Source organism: Pogoniulus pusillus, chromosome 2 (genome assembly GCF_015220805.1).
Source record: "Pogoniulus pusillus isolate bPogPus1 chromosome 2, bPogPus1.pri, whole genome shotgun sequence".
NCBI classification, from domain to species: domain Eukaryota; kingdom Metazoa; phylum Chordata; class Aves; order Piciformes; family Lybiidae; genus Pogoniulus; species Pogoniulus pusillus.
Genome location: NC_087265.1, coordinates 40637744 through 40652989, shown reverse-complemented (window position 1 = coordinate 40652989; position 15246 = coordinate 40637744). Strand labels below are relative to the sequence as shown.

At 42.0% G+C, this 15246-nt stretch overlaps 1 protein-coding gene and 1 long non-coding RNA gene across 3 annotated transcripts in view; one reads left to right on the top strand and one right to left on the bottom strand.

Moving 5' to 3' along the window:
* Nucleotides 1-942, top strand: part of MTX2 (metaxin 2) — a 35067-nt gene extending 34125 nt beyond the window's left edge. The window contains exon 10 of the mRNA XM_064162178.1: nucleotides 450-942. Within this exon, the coding sequence (XP_064018248.1) occupies nucleotides 450-660 (211 nt within the window). The 3' untranslated portion in view covers nucleotides 661-942. The remainder of the gene's footprint in view (nucleotides 1-449) is intronic.
* Nucleotides 1-15246, bottom strand: part of LOC135185429 (uncharacterized) — an 86724-nt gene that overhangs the window by 8734 nt on the left and 62744 nt on the right. Inside the window, exons 3-6 of one of the 2 annotated variants that reach the window (XR_010306480.1) lie at nucleotides 8319-8448; nucleotides 5870-5965; nucleotides 5317-5414; nucleotides 4825-4974 (exon numbers count right to left, since the gene is read on the bottom strand). This is a non-coding gene — a long non-coding RNA (uncharacterized LOC135185429). The remainder of the gene's footprint in view (nucleotides 1-4824; nucleotides 4975-5316; nucleotides 5415-5869; nucleotides 5966-8318; nucleotides 8449-15246) is intronic. The other variant, XR_010306482.1, reaches the window with a different exon arrangement.

Sequence of the window (15246 nt, the reverse complement as noted above, 5' to 3'; positions counted from 1 at the left end):
GGTTGAGTAGTTCCTGACTGTCAAAAAGTACCAAGAGGGAATAAGGGGTTTTATGCTTCATGTCCCTCTGCTCTTTCTTTTTTTTCCCCATTTGTGAGATAATAGCTGGGGGTTTATATACATCTACAGAGAAATAAGAAAGATCACAGAAGGACTTGGTAAGCATTTGCCTTTGTTACAGAACTAACAGTTTGATATTGGATGAGTAACTCCACTCCTTCTAAGAAGTATTTCCACATTTGCAAGCCACCAAAAGCAAAGCAGGATGCCATACTGAGAAGCAGCAGTATACTTGCATACTGTACACAGAGTTTTCATACATGTGCTAAATTCAGTGTTGCCCAATTTCTTCCCCGTTCTTAGATTGCCTGTCTAAATGTTTGATGCTTTTTTTCCTTAGTGAGGACTTGCTTTTCAGAATACCTGCTCTTTTTTTATTGTTTTTACAGACCAACTGAATTAGATGCTCTGGTGTTTGGACATCTGTTCACAATCCTTACTACTCAGCTAATCACTGATGAACTCTCTGAGAAGGTGAAAAACTACAGTAATCTCACAGCCTTTTGTCGGCGAATAGAGCAGCAGTACTTTGAGGGGCATGATAAAGAGAGCTCAACAAGTGTTGCGGCTCGATCTGCTAAGAGGTCCTTACTGAGATAAGCCTGCTATTTGGTGTGGCTTGCATTTCAGTTTGGGATTTTGTTGTTATGGTGAATTGATTTTGAGGACTGAAATGTGTGTTAGCTTTTTGAAGCTGCCAAATCGTTCTCATTTTCAGCAAGAAAAAGCTCTTCAATGCAGTTCTCATGTTATAGAATATAGAGTGCACATTTAACCTCAAATGACTGTATGGGCACTTCCACTTTAGTAGCCTGTATGCTGCTTACTATAAAGTGACCTTGGAAAAATACTGTGTCTGTATTAAAAAAACCCCAACACAAACGTACAAGTTTCTCTCTGCTCTTTCCAGTCACAAGTGGTGTTCCCTAGGGTTCAGTACTGGGGACCAGTTCTCTTTCATATGTTTATCAATGATCTGAATGAGGGGGTTGAGTGCTCCCTTGATAAGTTTGCAGATGACTCTATGTTGGGAGGAGAGGGTGTTGATCTGCTTGAGGGTAGGAAGGCTCTGTAGAGGGACCTGGCCAGGCTGGATTGATGGGCTGAGGCCAGCTCTATGAGATTTAACAAGGCCAGGTGTTACCCTTGGGTCACAGCAACCTTGTGCAGTGCTATAGGTTCGAGGAACAGTGGCTGGAAAGATGCCCAGTAGGGAAAGACCAGGGAGTGCTGTTTGACAGCTGCCTGAACATGATCCGGAAGTGTGCCCAGGTAGCCAAGAAGGCCAGCAGCATCCTGACCTGCATGAGGAATAGTGTGGCCAGCAGGAGCAGGTAAGTGATCATGCCCCTCCCTGTATTTAGCACTGATGAGGACACACCTTGAGTACTGTGTGAAGTTTTGGGCCCTTCATTACACAAAAGACTTTGAGGTCCTGGAGTGAGTCCATAGAAGAGAATAAAGCTGGTAAAGGATCTATGGCAAAAAATCAATATAAATCTTCCCTGGTACAATTTGAAGCCATTTCCTCTTGTCCTGTCACTTCTTACTAGGGAGAAGAGATCGACACCCACCTCACTGCAACCTCCTTTCGGGCAGTTGTAGAGAGCAATGCGGTCTGAAAGGATTTTCAAACATGGGAATAGGCTCCCCAGGGAGGTGGTTGAATCACCATCCCTGGAGGTGTTTACAAGACACACAGATGTGGTGCTAAGGGACATGGTTTAGTACTAGACTTGGTAGAGTTAAATAGTGGTTGGACTTCATGATCGTAAAGGTCCTTTCCAACTCAAACAATTCTATCATTCTAAATGCCTTTCTTACTAAGTTTCATGTTTAGCTAATTAATGTTTATGTAGTTAATGAGTAGGATCTTGTTGGCAGGACACCTGGAAGACAGTTGCATGGTAAACTGTTAGAATTATTAAGCTGGGAATGAGAGGACTCATTAGAGATCTTAAATTTTCCTGCCTAGGCCAAAATTAATTCAGGCACAGTAAATGGAGAAATACCATTGTTGTGCTCCACAACCCTGACACTGTGGAACTTCTCAAGGGAGGGTTCTGGTCTTTAGGCAAGGACTTGATCTAACTGGTCTTTCTTCAAGCACAGTAAATGCCATCACTCTGTTCTGCTTCATCACTTGTACTTAGCTCTTTTCCAGAAGCACCAACCACTCCAGGAATGTGGTCATGGCACAAACAGTCTGTGTGCCCTTGGGAAGTCCTGGACACAACTGGGAACCAGCTGAGGCTGCTTGGCTTGTTAGAACCATTGTGTTTTCTAAGTCTGAAATACATCCTTTTGACTATTCTCCTCAGTGTCAAAATACTTAATGGCTCGGAATGGTTATGGTCCTAAGATTTTTGGCTGCCATTCCCTTCTCTCTTAATAGAAAACAGCTGTGTACCTTGGACTGGCTGAATCTTCCTCAGGTATGTGGCTCATGAACTACCATTGCTTACTCATTCCTGCTGTGGGGGACTGCTGTTGTCAGCTTGGCTGGGAAACTGACCCCAATTCTTACTGCTTGCTTTTTGGTACAAGAGTCATACCAGAGTCAAATCCCCTTACACATTGCTCTTGGCCTTCTATCAAGCTACTCTTGCCAGGAGAGGAAAATTACTCTTGCCCTGCATTTCTGTCTTAAAATTTCACCTGTGTATGTTGAATACCTTCTCAAACTAAAACCTATCAGCTCTTGACTACGTAGTGACAATTTCCTCTATCAAAGTTGTTGGTAGCTGAGAACCCAGGTATTTCTTTCAAGCTTGCTTTCCTGCATTAATGCAACTCCTGGAGAAAATGGAAAAGAATTAATTGTGTTTTTTTCTTAATTTGGAGAGAGTATGATGATATACACTACTTTGAAAGAAAAATGCTCTTTAACAGTCTCTACAGTTTTAGTATCTTGTTCCTTAATTTTGTTCCTTGTATATGACTCAGATACTTTATTAGTAACCCCAAATTTCAGGTGGAAAAAGCATTCCTTGCTTGATTGTAGACTGTGCTTCATACACCATGTTTGCCACAGGGCTGGTTGGTAGTTCAGGCTCCACCTTATTCTAGGTGATACCTAAACTTAAAACTACAAGGGAAATCTTGGCTTTGCTGCCAGTGTTGAAAATAGCTATTAAAATTCTAGACAAAGGACACCCTTTGTACTTCACACACAAACCTCTAGTTTTTACAAAAGGCCAGTGCTAGTGTGGCCAGTGCTGCAGAGCAGACTGAGCTGAGCATCAAGGACCAAAGCTTGTAAGCCATGATTTAACTCTGGGAAGCCACAATCCTATAATGGACATTGACGCTTAAAGGACTCTGATTGCTCCTGAAATGCTGTGCATGGTTCAAGAAAACTAAACAAAAAGTTGAAATGTAACCAGTCAAGGGTGGAAAAAACTAAACCAAACTTAAACCTAATAACCTTTCTAGCAAGAGAGCTGAGCACATCAACTGGTGTGCCTTGCTCAAGGCCAAGTAAAGGGACTTCCTATTGGTCTGAGTGACCCTCTAGTAGACAAGGCTGTGCAAGTACAGTCTGAGAATTTTACTCCTGACATATTTTCTTTTCTAGATGCGCCATAAGTGAAACACAACTGCTGCACTAGAGACAGGAATCGGGCCAGGAAGGCCTGTGTTTTGTGTAACAGAACAGTGTGGATGATGACTTTTTTCCTAGCTTTGAAGCTCAAAAATCCTGGGGTCCCAGTGGTTATTTTGGGTGGAACTGGAACTTCTGGAGTTTCTTGAAATTAAGACAAAAATTAGGTTTCTATCAGAAAGAGTGTCAGGAGCAGTTGCACCATTGCTGAAGATATGTCCTTTGAGTATGTCCCACCAGGAACTGCAGGAGTCACTCAACCCAAACTGTTTACGAAGTCATAAAAGCACTTGAAACTACAAGTGAATAGACAGCGAGTCTGAACAATGTACTTGCCCATGGTGGTTTGCTTGCAGTTGTTGTGTTCCACAAATTAATAGTTTCATGTGCAGATGCTCAGGTTGACTTAATTGCTAGCTGGAAAGTAGCAGATGCATTCCTTGCATGGTAGAACTAAAACAACTGGAAAAATCCTGGTGAAAACATGTCTTCTCCTCTATTCCCAAGATGCTTCTGTCGGCATTGTGGAAGGGACTAATCTTGCTTAGGCCCCACTCAGCACAGGCATCTGGTTGTGCCTTTGATGAATTTTGGTGTCTGCTCCTATCAGAAACATGTGGAGCTACCCCTTCCAGATGCTGTGGAGGTCTAGTTTGCCTGACCAGCACAGCACTGTAAGCAATAGCTAAGCTGTGGATCTCACATACCCTTTGTCATTGCCTGTACAGCATGGAAAATGGAGCAATCATCCTGCTCCACCATGGAGTGCAGCAAAACAGCTTGACATTTGAAGGTGGCCAGGATGGCAGCCGTGGTTACTTTACAGTATTGTTTCCAGCCCTCCTGAGCCCCTGTTTTTTGTGGCCCTCTCTGAAGAAAGCCCTCCTTGACTGGGGAGACAGTGATGCTACATTTTATGATGATGTGATGAAATTTTAAGATAGATGTTACGCAAAGGAGCAGCTTTTCCCAGTATCAGCCTTCACATATCAGGTAGTAAAAATGATAATGTTAGAGTGGTGTTAAGGAGTGGTGTTAATCTACTATTTTGTCTGCTTTTTATTCCCCCTCCTCCCTGAGGAAAGAAAAATAACCTTGCATTCCTCTGCTTCTCAAACGTACTTAAAGCTCAGTGTTGTGGGAAAAGGCTTAGCACAGACCTGCACATGGAGAATGCTGCTGAGCTGCACTTAATGATGCCTCTTAGGATCATCTGTGCTGCTAGAAAATGCTTCATTTCCTGTGGCTTTCTTTCTCCACAAGCAGAGTGCAGCTCCGATGGCTCTCAGAACAATTAGCACCCACTTGTTCTGCAGGTTTGAAGTTTTTTGCATTAGTCAGGTTGAGAAATTCATGGTATTAATCATGACTGAAGTTGTTATTTATCACCTGCTGGGTGAGAAATAATAATTTTGGCACTACTGGGGCAGCAGGCCAGAAGTACCAAATTAAGTAAAACATCTAAACACTAGCAAGGATCATTTCTCTGATTAATGAATTGTTACAAAGAGAAAGTGCTACTCGTTATCTGATCTTAGGATAAAAGTAGGAGTTGGAAGTAGAAAACATTAACAAAGTCAGGCTATACACAGATGTAGTTTGAAACTTGCTTGATTGCTCTTGTCATTCACTCGCTGCTAACGTGCACTCACCTGTGTCAGAGGTTTGCAATACTTGGCTGGCAGTCTCAATTCCAGCTTTGTAAAAAAGTAACACTTGGCTGGGAGCTCAAGGTCCATTGTTGATTCACCTCGAAAGAAACACTGAAATGACTTTAACCTTCTAGGGCTTGTCTGGGCTAGAAGGTTTTGCTATAGGAACAGTTGCCAGCCTGGCAAGACACTGTTGTGTGAAAGCAATAATAGGGGTGCAGGAAACAAAATCAGCTACATCAATAAATTTAAGTTTGCACCCAGATAACTCTATCCATACTGGGGCCATTAGTCACCTGGGACATTAAAAGAGCCTATGAATCTCAGCCACCTGATCAGAAGCATTTCACATGTAAGTACAAAAAAGCTTGGCCTACACAGAAGTGGTTATGCTTAAATTAAGTCTGTGTGCTGCTCCAACCCTGAGCCATCAAGTCACTGTGACATATCACATCCTCTTCTTGCAACACCACTGTGGGGAGCTGAGGAGCTGACTGTGTAGCTATGCCCACAGAAATGGAGATTCTGGGTTCATAAATGAGATATGACTTACTGTTAGCTGTGAATACGGTTGAAGAACTCAGGCTGAGAGAGACATGTCATCACTGAAAGCACACAGAAATCTTGGGTCCAATTTTGGTTGTTGAGACTTACAAGAAAGAAAGAAAAAAAAGTAGAGACGTTTCTTGGCTCCAACTAATTAATTTGTGGAAAAGAAGGCTTTTTCCATAGAGCATCAACCATTCCAATATATTGCAGCAGAGTTCAAGTATGGTACTAGTTGAAGAGCTTCCTACTGTTGATACAGACTGCCCCTGCTGACATCTGCAGCAGCTGAACTAACTCCTCTCTACTAAGCTGTGCTGATGTGAAATAGTGACCTGACATGAGATGTCATTGTGACCTCATGCCTCTCTTGTTTGGCCTAATCTTGACATTAACCCAGTTTGTCAATAAAGAACCTTTTGTGAGCAAGGTTTAAGTCAGATAAATGCTCTCACTTAGAAGATTTCCCCCCCTAAAAGTTTATTCTGCATTTAATAAGAAAATTAGAGATCTTGAGGGTGCAGGGCAAGATATCATCTTCCTTACAAGCACTGCTGAAATCATTCATCTTTCAGGGTTTGTGACCTCTGTTCAGTGACAATCATTTCAACCAAGAATGAAAAGGATGATCATTCATAGAACACAAAAGCAGCTGCAGAGGCCTTGTTGCAAACAGACCATTTGCCTAACCTAAGCAGGCAGCAGGTATCTGAATGAACCTTGCTGCAGGTGCTGTGGGGATGAACCAATGCACCTTGGCCATGATAAATACCACAGAGCTGGAATGAAGGCCTGTCATCACCCAGCTGGTCTGGTCAAATTATGACATGACCCAGTTCCCAAAGCATCTTCCTCTTCCAAGTTTGTCTTCTCTTAGCATGAATTTACACTTTCTACCACTTCTTCCTATCAAAGATTTGTCAGCAACAAGTCTGCCTCCTTAGTCATACATCTTAGGTTGTCTCTGTCATCATCTCATGGCTGGTAGCAATTTTTCTCTCTCTACTTTGAGCTATGGAGTACAATTTTTGGCCAGCTTTTCTTGACTTTGAAGCTATTTGTTGCTGGTCACACTATTCTCTCACTGCTGAGATAACATTTTTGTCACTTGTGCATATGGCTATGCCAGAGATTATCTTGTAAAAAATATCCTTCATCTCCCAGATGTTATCATTTGGACTGCTTAGATTAAGAGCTGTCCACTTTCTTGTCAAGGCAGTAAAAACTTCCCTGTAAGCCTACTGCTGTTTCAAGCTTGATTCCTCTAAGTTCCTCTCTAGAATTCCTTTGCAGTTTTTGTCAGCTCCTTCCCTCAGAAGTGCATGGCATCTTGATCTACGATGCCTCCTAGCTAAGACGTATGTAGCTGAGATTACTGACTATCTCCTTGATCTCTTTCATTTGCAGCTTTTAGTCTGTGTTGTGGCATGTTTCAGGAACCAGTTGAAGATCAGTGGTTTGGGGGCATTATGGGAGGCACACATTGCTATCTACTTAAATAAACCTCTCTCCAGCTTATTTTGCTGTAGGTTAGCACATTTTGAAAATGGATGGTCAGTTTCTCTGTGTGTGTAAAGACCAGAGACTGACTATGACTTGTGTGTTACATGTAAGCGTGAGGGGAAAGGTCTTGCTGTTATGCCAAAGCACACTTGTAGCACAGCCTGAAAACACTGCTGTGGAAAGTGCTGCCTGTCATCTGATGGAAATGCTTTTGACACACAGATGACAGCTCCTGCAGACTTGTTTCTGTGGAGGCACTTGCATTTGGTTCAGTGCATCTTCCTGGGGCCTGTCCTGCTGCCTGTTCTCTCTGACATCCTTTCATAATCCCTGTCTTTGCTGCTGCTCCAGGGTCTTCCTGCACTGGAAAAGGAAGGAGCTCACCCTTACGAAAGGTTTTAATGCCTGTGGACCGAATTCCTCCCTCAACTTTGAAAGAGATTCCATGTGCCAGTAAAAACACTTTAGTACAGACAGAGAACCCAGCATGCTTTCTGGGGTTTAGACAGAGAGGAGCGTCCTCCAAGCCGACCACCTCCTGCTCTGCATAGCTATAATGAGTCCAAATGCTACTGCCACAGGAAACACATTATATTTCCATAAACTGTGGTGCCTAAAATCTGCTTTTCTAACTCACTACCCACAAACATTTCTAATAATAAGGTAATTATTGGTTTTTTTTTAAGTTTTACAAAATTCAACATTGGAAAAAAGGAAAGTTAAGATTAAAACTCATTTGGATAAGGCACTACTCTCAAACTTTGTTGGCATTTTTGTGTTATAGTGCTAACAAATTATCATTTAATCATAACCTGATTTACTGAGAAGCAGGATGAGAAAAGCTTGAAAGGGCAAGAAGCATATTCCTTACTCCTGAAGGTGCTGGAAGTGTAAAACACTTAAATGAGGCTTCCAAAAGAAGAACAACTGATGGCAATAAGAGAAAGAGTTACCTTTCAATCCTTAAAGCAGCTTAGTGAGTTTGCAAGTATATTGTCCTCCTCTACACAGCAAATTGGAGCCATCTCTTGCACTGAAGCCAAAAGAAGTTGTTTGATGCATCTCGCTTGAAGCACCACTGATCTGCAATCGAACGAGTGATTTCTAGCCAAAGATTATGAAATACTTGGCAAACTCAGCCCAGTGGATGAGTCAGACAGAAAAACCTGCCTGAAAGAAGACTAAGTCAATCAACAGCAGTTGCAAGTAATCTATCCCAAATGTGAGCAAGGCAAAATCTAGAGCAGGAGGCTGATTTCCCAGCACCATGCTCCAACCACCACACTGCATACTTTGCTGCTTTTTTAAACACAACAGCCTCTGAAAATCACCCTTCAAAGGCATTTCTTGGTAGTAATAAATGAACCATCAAAACCCAAAGAAGGAACCCAGCAGCTGAGATGATGCAACTTAACAAATAGAAATGATGAAGATTGCCTTGTCCTCTGCTTATTTCCAAAAGAATAAAGCCCAGGTCATTTATAAAGCCTTCCCCCTTTCCCCTCTCCTTTACAGCCCCTTGGGAGTCACCCAGGAGACAGCACCACTTTCCTCTGCTTCCCCATCTTTAAAACACATTCATTCATTCCAGTTTTCAAATTGCTATTTTGTAGTGCTAAATCTCTCCCCACGCTAATTTCTCCAGGTCAGAATCTGACCGTGATTTGAACAAAAATCTGGAGTAAAATATTCACACCAGAATGCTTTTGCCTTGCTGCATGTCAGATGCCATCTTCCTGCAAATGTTTCACACACCTTGGAGTGCAGCTTGTGGAACTGATGAGGTGAAGAGCACTGCAGAGCAGCTCTGTGCTGGTAATCACAGGACTGAAGAAACACATACATCATCTGCCACATAGGTTGGCATTTCAAGTAAAAAACCTTCACAATGTGTAAGATGTTGGACAAATGATGGCCATATGCATGTTTGTCTCTGTGCAGATGTCTTTGCATTTTCAGCTAGGAAAAAGCTGAGGTAGGCTTTTTAGCCGACAGTTTAATATTAGTGACACGGTTTATGTCCTCTGCAAAAACAATAATGGAGGATAAGGTGACATAATTTATTTGCAAATCGTTTGACATATGCAGGGCATTGTCCTTGCAATAATCACCATCAGTCTGTCAGTTTAAGATATGAACCGTGCCACTGCCATTTTATATCATTGTGTTAAGCCTTCACATGTTGTAATTTTACAGATTTGTTCTTTGCAGAACACCGCAACACAAATCAAATTGTATTATGTTTAGTCATATGCTGTGTGGAGCACTTCCCTGCAATTAGGGGTGACGGGGGGGGAGGGTGAGGAACAAACAGTCCTAGATAAGAGGCAGCTCCACAAAAGTTAGGATATTTCCTAGATACCATTACTCAACTTTCATGGTCATTATTCAAAGCAAGAGGAATTATTTAAATTCATGCTAACATCAGTTGCTGGCTGCGTGAACAAAGTGAGCACTGGAAAGCACCATATTGACAGATCAATTTAAAACATCCTTGTCTGTTTTGTTTCAGATGTCAGGTACAACATTTGATTCTTATGAATAACGTGGGTTTTTCTAAAGTAAATGTACTGATTTCTTTTCAACTCACAAAAGATCCCTTCCAGACCTGGTAGGTGCCTGTACTACCAACTCTGCTTTCCCTAGACACATGGAATGGTTCTGGAATAGTGATGAACTCAACACTGTTTCTTTTATTCCAGGCAAACTAATTCCTGTGGTATAGTGTTTTTTTTTTTTCTTTTTTAAGTTTGAAGCATACTCCCAAGTGTATTCAGTGCCAGATACCTTATATTAACCATCTGAGAAATGTATTAGCATGTAAGCTTGTCTTAATTGGTGAAGGATTCCATAGGAGATGCTGTAAGATACATTCTGGAATATCACATTTCTATGACTTTTTACTGTATTTTGAATAGAGAAACATGATTTGTTTTCCCCTGGGCGAGTTCCCCACATTCAGTTGTCAGCAGAACAGAATCTCTTTGCTTCCAGTGAGCCCTTAAACGAGAAAGATTTATTGCACTTACACCCTTGAAAGAACATATCTTCTTCTTTGAAGGCAGCCATTATCACCATCCCATTTTATATCTTTTCTGATAAGTGCAGGCAGTAAAGCAGATAAACTTCTTGCATACCAATTAAAGACACATGCACACTAAGACACTGTATACTATCAGAGGTGCTCAGAGTAATATTCTTCTTAGCAGTAGATCTATCTAAGGAGTTAGACTTTTATTATTGTCAGCTTTACACCTCTGACATTTCTAAAAACATGGAGGAAATTAATGAATTCTTACCCAAGACTCTATTGTCTGATCTTGCCCCAGTGCTCATGAATTATGGAAGATGACAGATCAGCTGGTGGTGTACAACAGGCTGTTTTAAAACTGCCCTTTTTAACAAAACCCTGGTCATGTAACACTCACTACTGGATTTCATGCAGTCACCTGAAAAAATATTGGTGTCATGGTAATTGATACCTTAAATAACTGCCTCACTTCCTCACATCCAAGATGTTATGCTCATTCTTATGCACGAAAGGTATGAAAGCCGTATCCCTGAACATCAGGAAGAAGTTTGTTCTCAGGCAGAATGCTGAAGTGCAGTCCTAATTCTTGGCAATCTGCTTCACATGTTTCCATTTTGAAACCTCTACAAGCTAAATGAGTGCTCAGTAACATTTTAATGTTCTTCATCACAACCTGCTTCACCTTCCTATGTACCTGCTTCTTTTAATGCCTTTTCCCAGGCAGAGAAAAGGCCTTTGCTCAGCCTTAATGGTGAGACCACAAGGATTTGTATGAGAAGGCCTTCCCAGATGCAATTATTGCTGTGAGCAGGCTGTAACAACTGAGCCATATTAGCAACTGCAAGCCCAAAGGTTGGTGTCTCAGCAGTAAGGTTTGACTGGGCAGTAAGAAACCACACTATGAGTCTTTGGCTAGGACATCTCCCACAGCCTCTCTGCTCTAGTTAGCATGAAGGTGTAAGGAGCCACTCTGTTGAGTTTCTTTCCAAATAAATGAAAGCTTCCAAGCATTACCACAGGTAGAAAATGCCAGCTTGCTTGGGGGAGCCATTCGGGCAGCCTGCTGGGCTGGGCAGCTGGCCAACAAGGAGCTGCCTTCCCCTCCTCTCACATCTGGAAGTGCTGCAATCGCTGGCCTGCTCCTCAACCACCACACATACAAGGAGCTCACACACTCAGCTGCTTTTTCCTTCTGCACCCCAATTTAAAATAATTTAGTATATTTACTCATAACATTATTGCTGGGTGGAAAATTACCTGTCTGCAGGATTATCTGAGAACTTCTTTTTACCTCACTAAGAATCTCATCCAGGGTTTTCCCTGAAGTACGGAGTCTGAGCACATCAATGACTTCCTTCTGCATGGTGGCTGAGATACCAGTATTCTGTCAGGGTTCCTTTTAGATAAGAAAATGTAGAAAGCAATACATCTCATTCAAAACATCTGAAAGAGCTGAAGATACAGAAATCACTAATCAGTAATTAATACAAATAAAAGAAACAATCTTTCATGTAGGTGGTAATAATAACACTCCAGAGTTTGTCCTAATCCATCTTTTTGTCAAATGAAGCACCAGGGAATTAGTCTGCAACAATCAGAGTATTTTCAGAGTCTCTGCTGTGATTTGCAATACAGGCTTTAGCCCTGTGTTAACACAGGACTTGGATGAAATAACCAAAGGGAAAGATTTTCCAGCTGGTAAGTTAGGCTTTAATAGGAGGAGGAATTCTGCTATACTTTTATACCTGTCTTACAAGTCAAATTTCCAAATTAAGAAGCCCCCCTTTAGTTTTCTAGAGGAATGGCAAAAGCGTCACAATATCCTGTTGCACACATCCTGGTAGCTCCCTTTCTTCTGTACTAAACCACTGGTAGCAGCTGGGATAAAGGGCTTCTACCTTTCCTCTCATGGTGGAACAGCTTCTTCCAGAACATCAGACAACCCCCAAAGCCTTTAAATAGTCCTGTATTCGTTATATTTAGCGACAATTACACAAGTGACTTCATGACTGCAAATATGATTCATTACTCTGCAGCAAAAGTAATACCTCTAATAGACTACGCATTGAGTTGATCCAGAATAGCTCCTGAAGAATAACTGTTCCTGAACTACTCCATGGAGAGATTTTTCAAATGATTCTAACTCATATATATATAAGAAGAAGAGATTATGCTGCTATGCAATTATTTAGCACTACCCCTAAATCTTGATGTAAGCTAAATTTCAAATATGGATAACATTCAAAGCAATGTTTGATAAGAAGTTTTTTAGGAACAATTTGCCTGAGAGTTGCTAGGAGAATATAAGTCCTATTTTAAATGAAACAATTTGCATTTAATGTTTAGTCATCTTCTAGCTCCACCACTACCACTACTCTTCAACTTTAAAGAAAAAAAAAGAGAAATAGTTTTTTTTTTTCCTCCTGAGTAAAGAGAGTAGAAATTGAGTATTTCCAATCCTGCTAAACCTAAGGATACAGCTCCAGATCTCTCCCTACTCTGGAATAATGCAGAAAACTCTGCTGAGGGTAGCACTATATACTTCATTTTGATGCCTTCACAGTGCTGAGCATCAGAGTTCTACTGCATACACAAATTAAGAAGCCTGGAAATAATCTCAAAAGCTTATTGTGTGTCCCCTGCCCTACTGCAGAGCCCTACACCATGAGGACAGATCTGTTTCATGTGTTTCACGTGTACCACCATCCTCCTAGGAAGGGCTTGTTCACAGGCCTGTGCTGAGTATCTATGGATCATGCTCAGTGCTCAAAGTAGACCTCAGCAGTGCCATGTGCCACACTGGTCTGATTGACACAGTGCTTCTGAGCTCATCCTGAATTCAGAGCAAGGCAGTTGGCAGCCCAGCTGCCCAGCTTATGCAGATGTCTCCTGAAAAGGGATTTTTGACATAGCCAGATCCATGCCTTTGCTTCTGGAGCAAAGACTTGGAGAAAATCAGAGTCTCACCCCTCCCTCTCACTGATGCCAATTGCAGTTTATCTGTGAACGTCAGAGGCGCCAAAATTTTATCTGTATTATTAAGGCTTTCTGCAGGCAAGGCAGCCAGGTATGCTCAACCTTATTAGCTTTGAAAAGAAGCCACAGAAATACTCCATTGCCTTTACAGAGATGATACTAAACACATGTGCAGCAATCTTCTGTCAGCTCCTTTTTTATTCCTTTTCATGGCACTCTCTATAACCTTCCAGACAACAGCTGCTGACAAAGAAGGCGGCTGGGGGGGGGGCCTGAGCTGTGCTCAGGACTAAATTATCCAGGTGGGTGCTCTCAGCTCAGCTTTAAAGGTTTTATTATTTTTTCAGCTTCCTGTCCAAGTGTTGTGCCTGCTCTCTTGATTACAGCAATAGTAATTTAAACTAAACCTCACAACACACAATGGCTGATGCTACTGCTGAAAAACCTCACTGATGAGGTCTTAGTGCCCCCATGTCCCAGCTTATTGCACATCTCTGTTCTAGCCTGTAAAAAGGCATTCTGCAGTGTTGGTATGTAATCTAAAAAACATCATAATTGATAATTAAACATTAAATCAGATTAATTCCAGACTTGTTTTCCCTCAATAATAATACTATTAATTCTTTAGAGATGAAAGGAAGACAATTGTGCGAAAGCAAAGCACGAATAAAGTCCACAGAACGCAGAGGAAATATTTCCAGTGTTCATTTTGTAATATGGTGGTGACATAAAATATGCAGCAGCAACAAAAAGAGGAAAGTTGATGGACTGCAAAAGCTGTTTCTCCTTAAAATGCACATTGCTCTGGAGCAGTTAAGCTTGGTGCTGAGCTGGGACTGCTTACGCAGGCATTTTCAAAGGGCTCTTTCAAGGCTGACATGGGATCAAATTAAAGCCAGGGAATCACATGAAGACCCAGCCACGCTGAGTGGGACAGCCTCAGAGAGGTGGGTTACAAGAACTGTATTTGTGGTCTCATGGGGTGTTCCCATGCTCGCTGTCTTCCTATCAGAGGTACTCTGAATATAGACAGCAATCTGTTGGTGCCAGGCAGCGTTGGCTGTGTGATATATGGCTCTTGGCAAAATGAGCCCATCTGTGGGTTATCGCTGGCTCTAATTAAAGGAAGACACAGGCTACCGAGTCAGGTCCCTTTCACTGGAACTGTGAGGACAGCAATCTCCACGAGAGCTGCAAAGGAGGACAGATTCATTTGACTGATTGCATGATGTCTGAATTAATGGTCAGGAAAAGAGCTGTTATTGTGCCCTCGCTGGTAGGCTGCTTCAGAGAGCCTTTGCTGTGCTGTTGTGTGTGGAAGCAAAAGCAATGCACTTCTCAACACAACCAGCAAGGCCGGAGCCCAGCCGATGGTGGCTGAGCTTTTCCTGGATCAATTTTACAAGGCTGAGTGCTACATAATGAACATTCAATAAGCTCAAATACAAACACTTTGCAGGGAGCAGGCTGTTAGTCAAACCAATCCTTCTCTAACTTTAAAAACTCTTTTTTTCTGTTGTTGTTTTATTGACAGTATGGGTGGTGGAGACAAAGCAAAGCACAGCACAGTATAAACCACAGCACCAAGCAACTTTGGCTCCTGGTCTTCTTTGTGTCTCATGGTTTCTGGGGCTGGGAAAAACCCACTAATGAAATCCTTGTAGCTAAGCTGGAGCTGCTGGGAGGAAAAGGGTGGGGAGCAACTGCTATAGAAAAGCAATGGTCCAGCATGTGTTTGACAGGTGGGAAAGGCCTGGTTCAAGCCCTTAGTATTGGGAGGCACTTTTTTGAAGTGGGCTTAATTGTTAAGTGAACACTGTCATGCTGTTCTTGGTGCATGTAGAAATCTGGTTTCTCTCAGGATTTCAGTAACC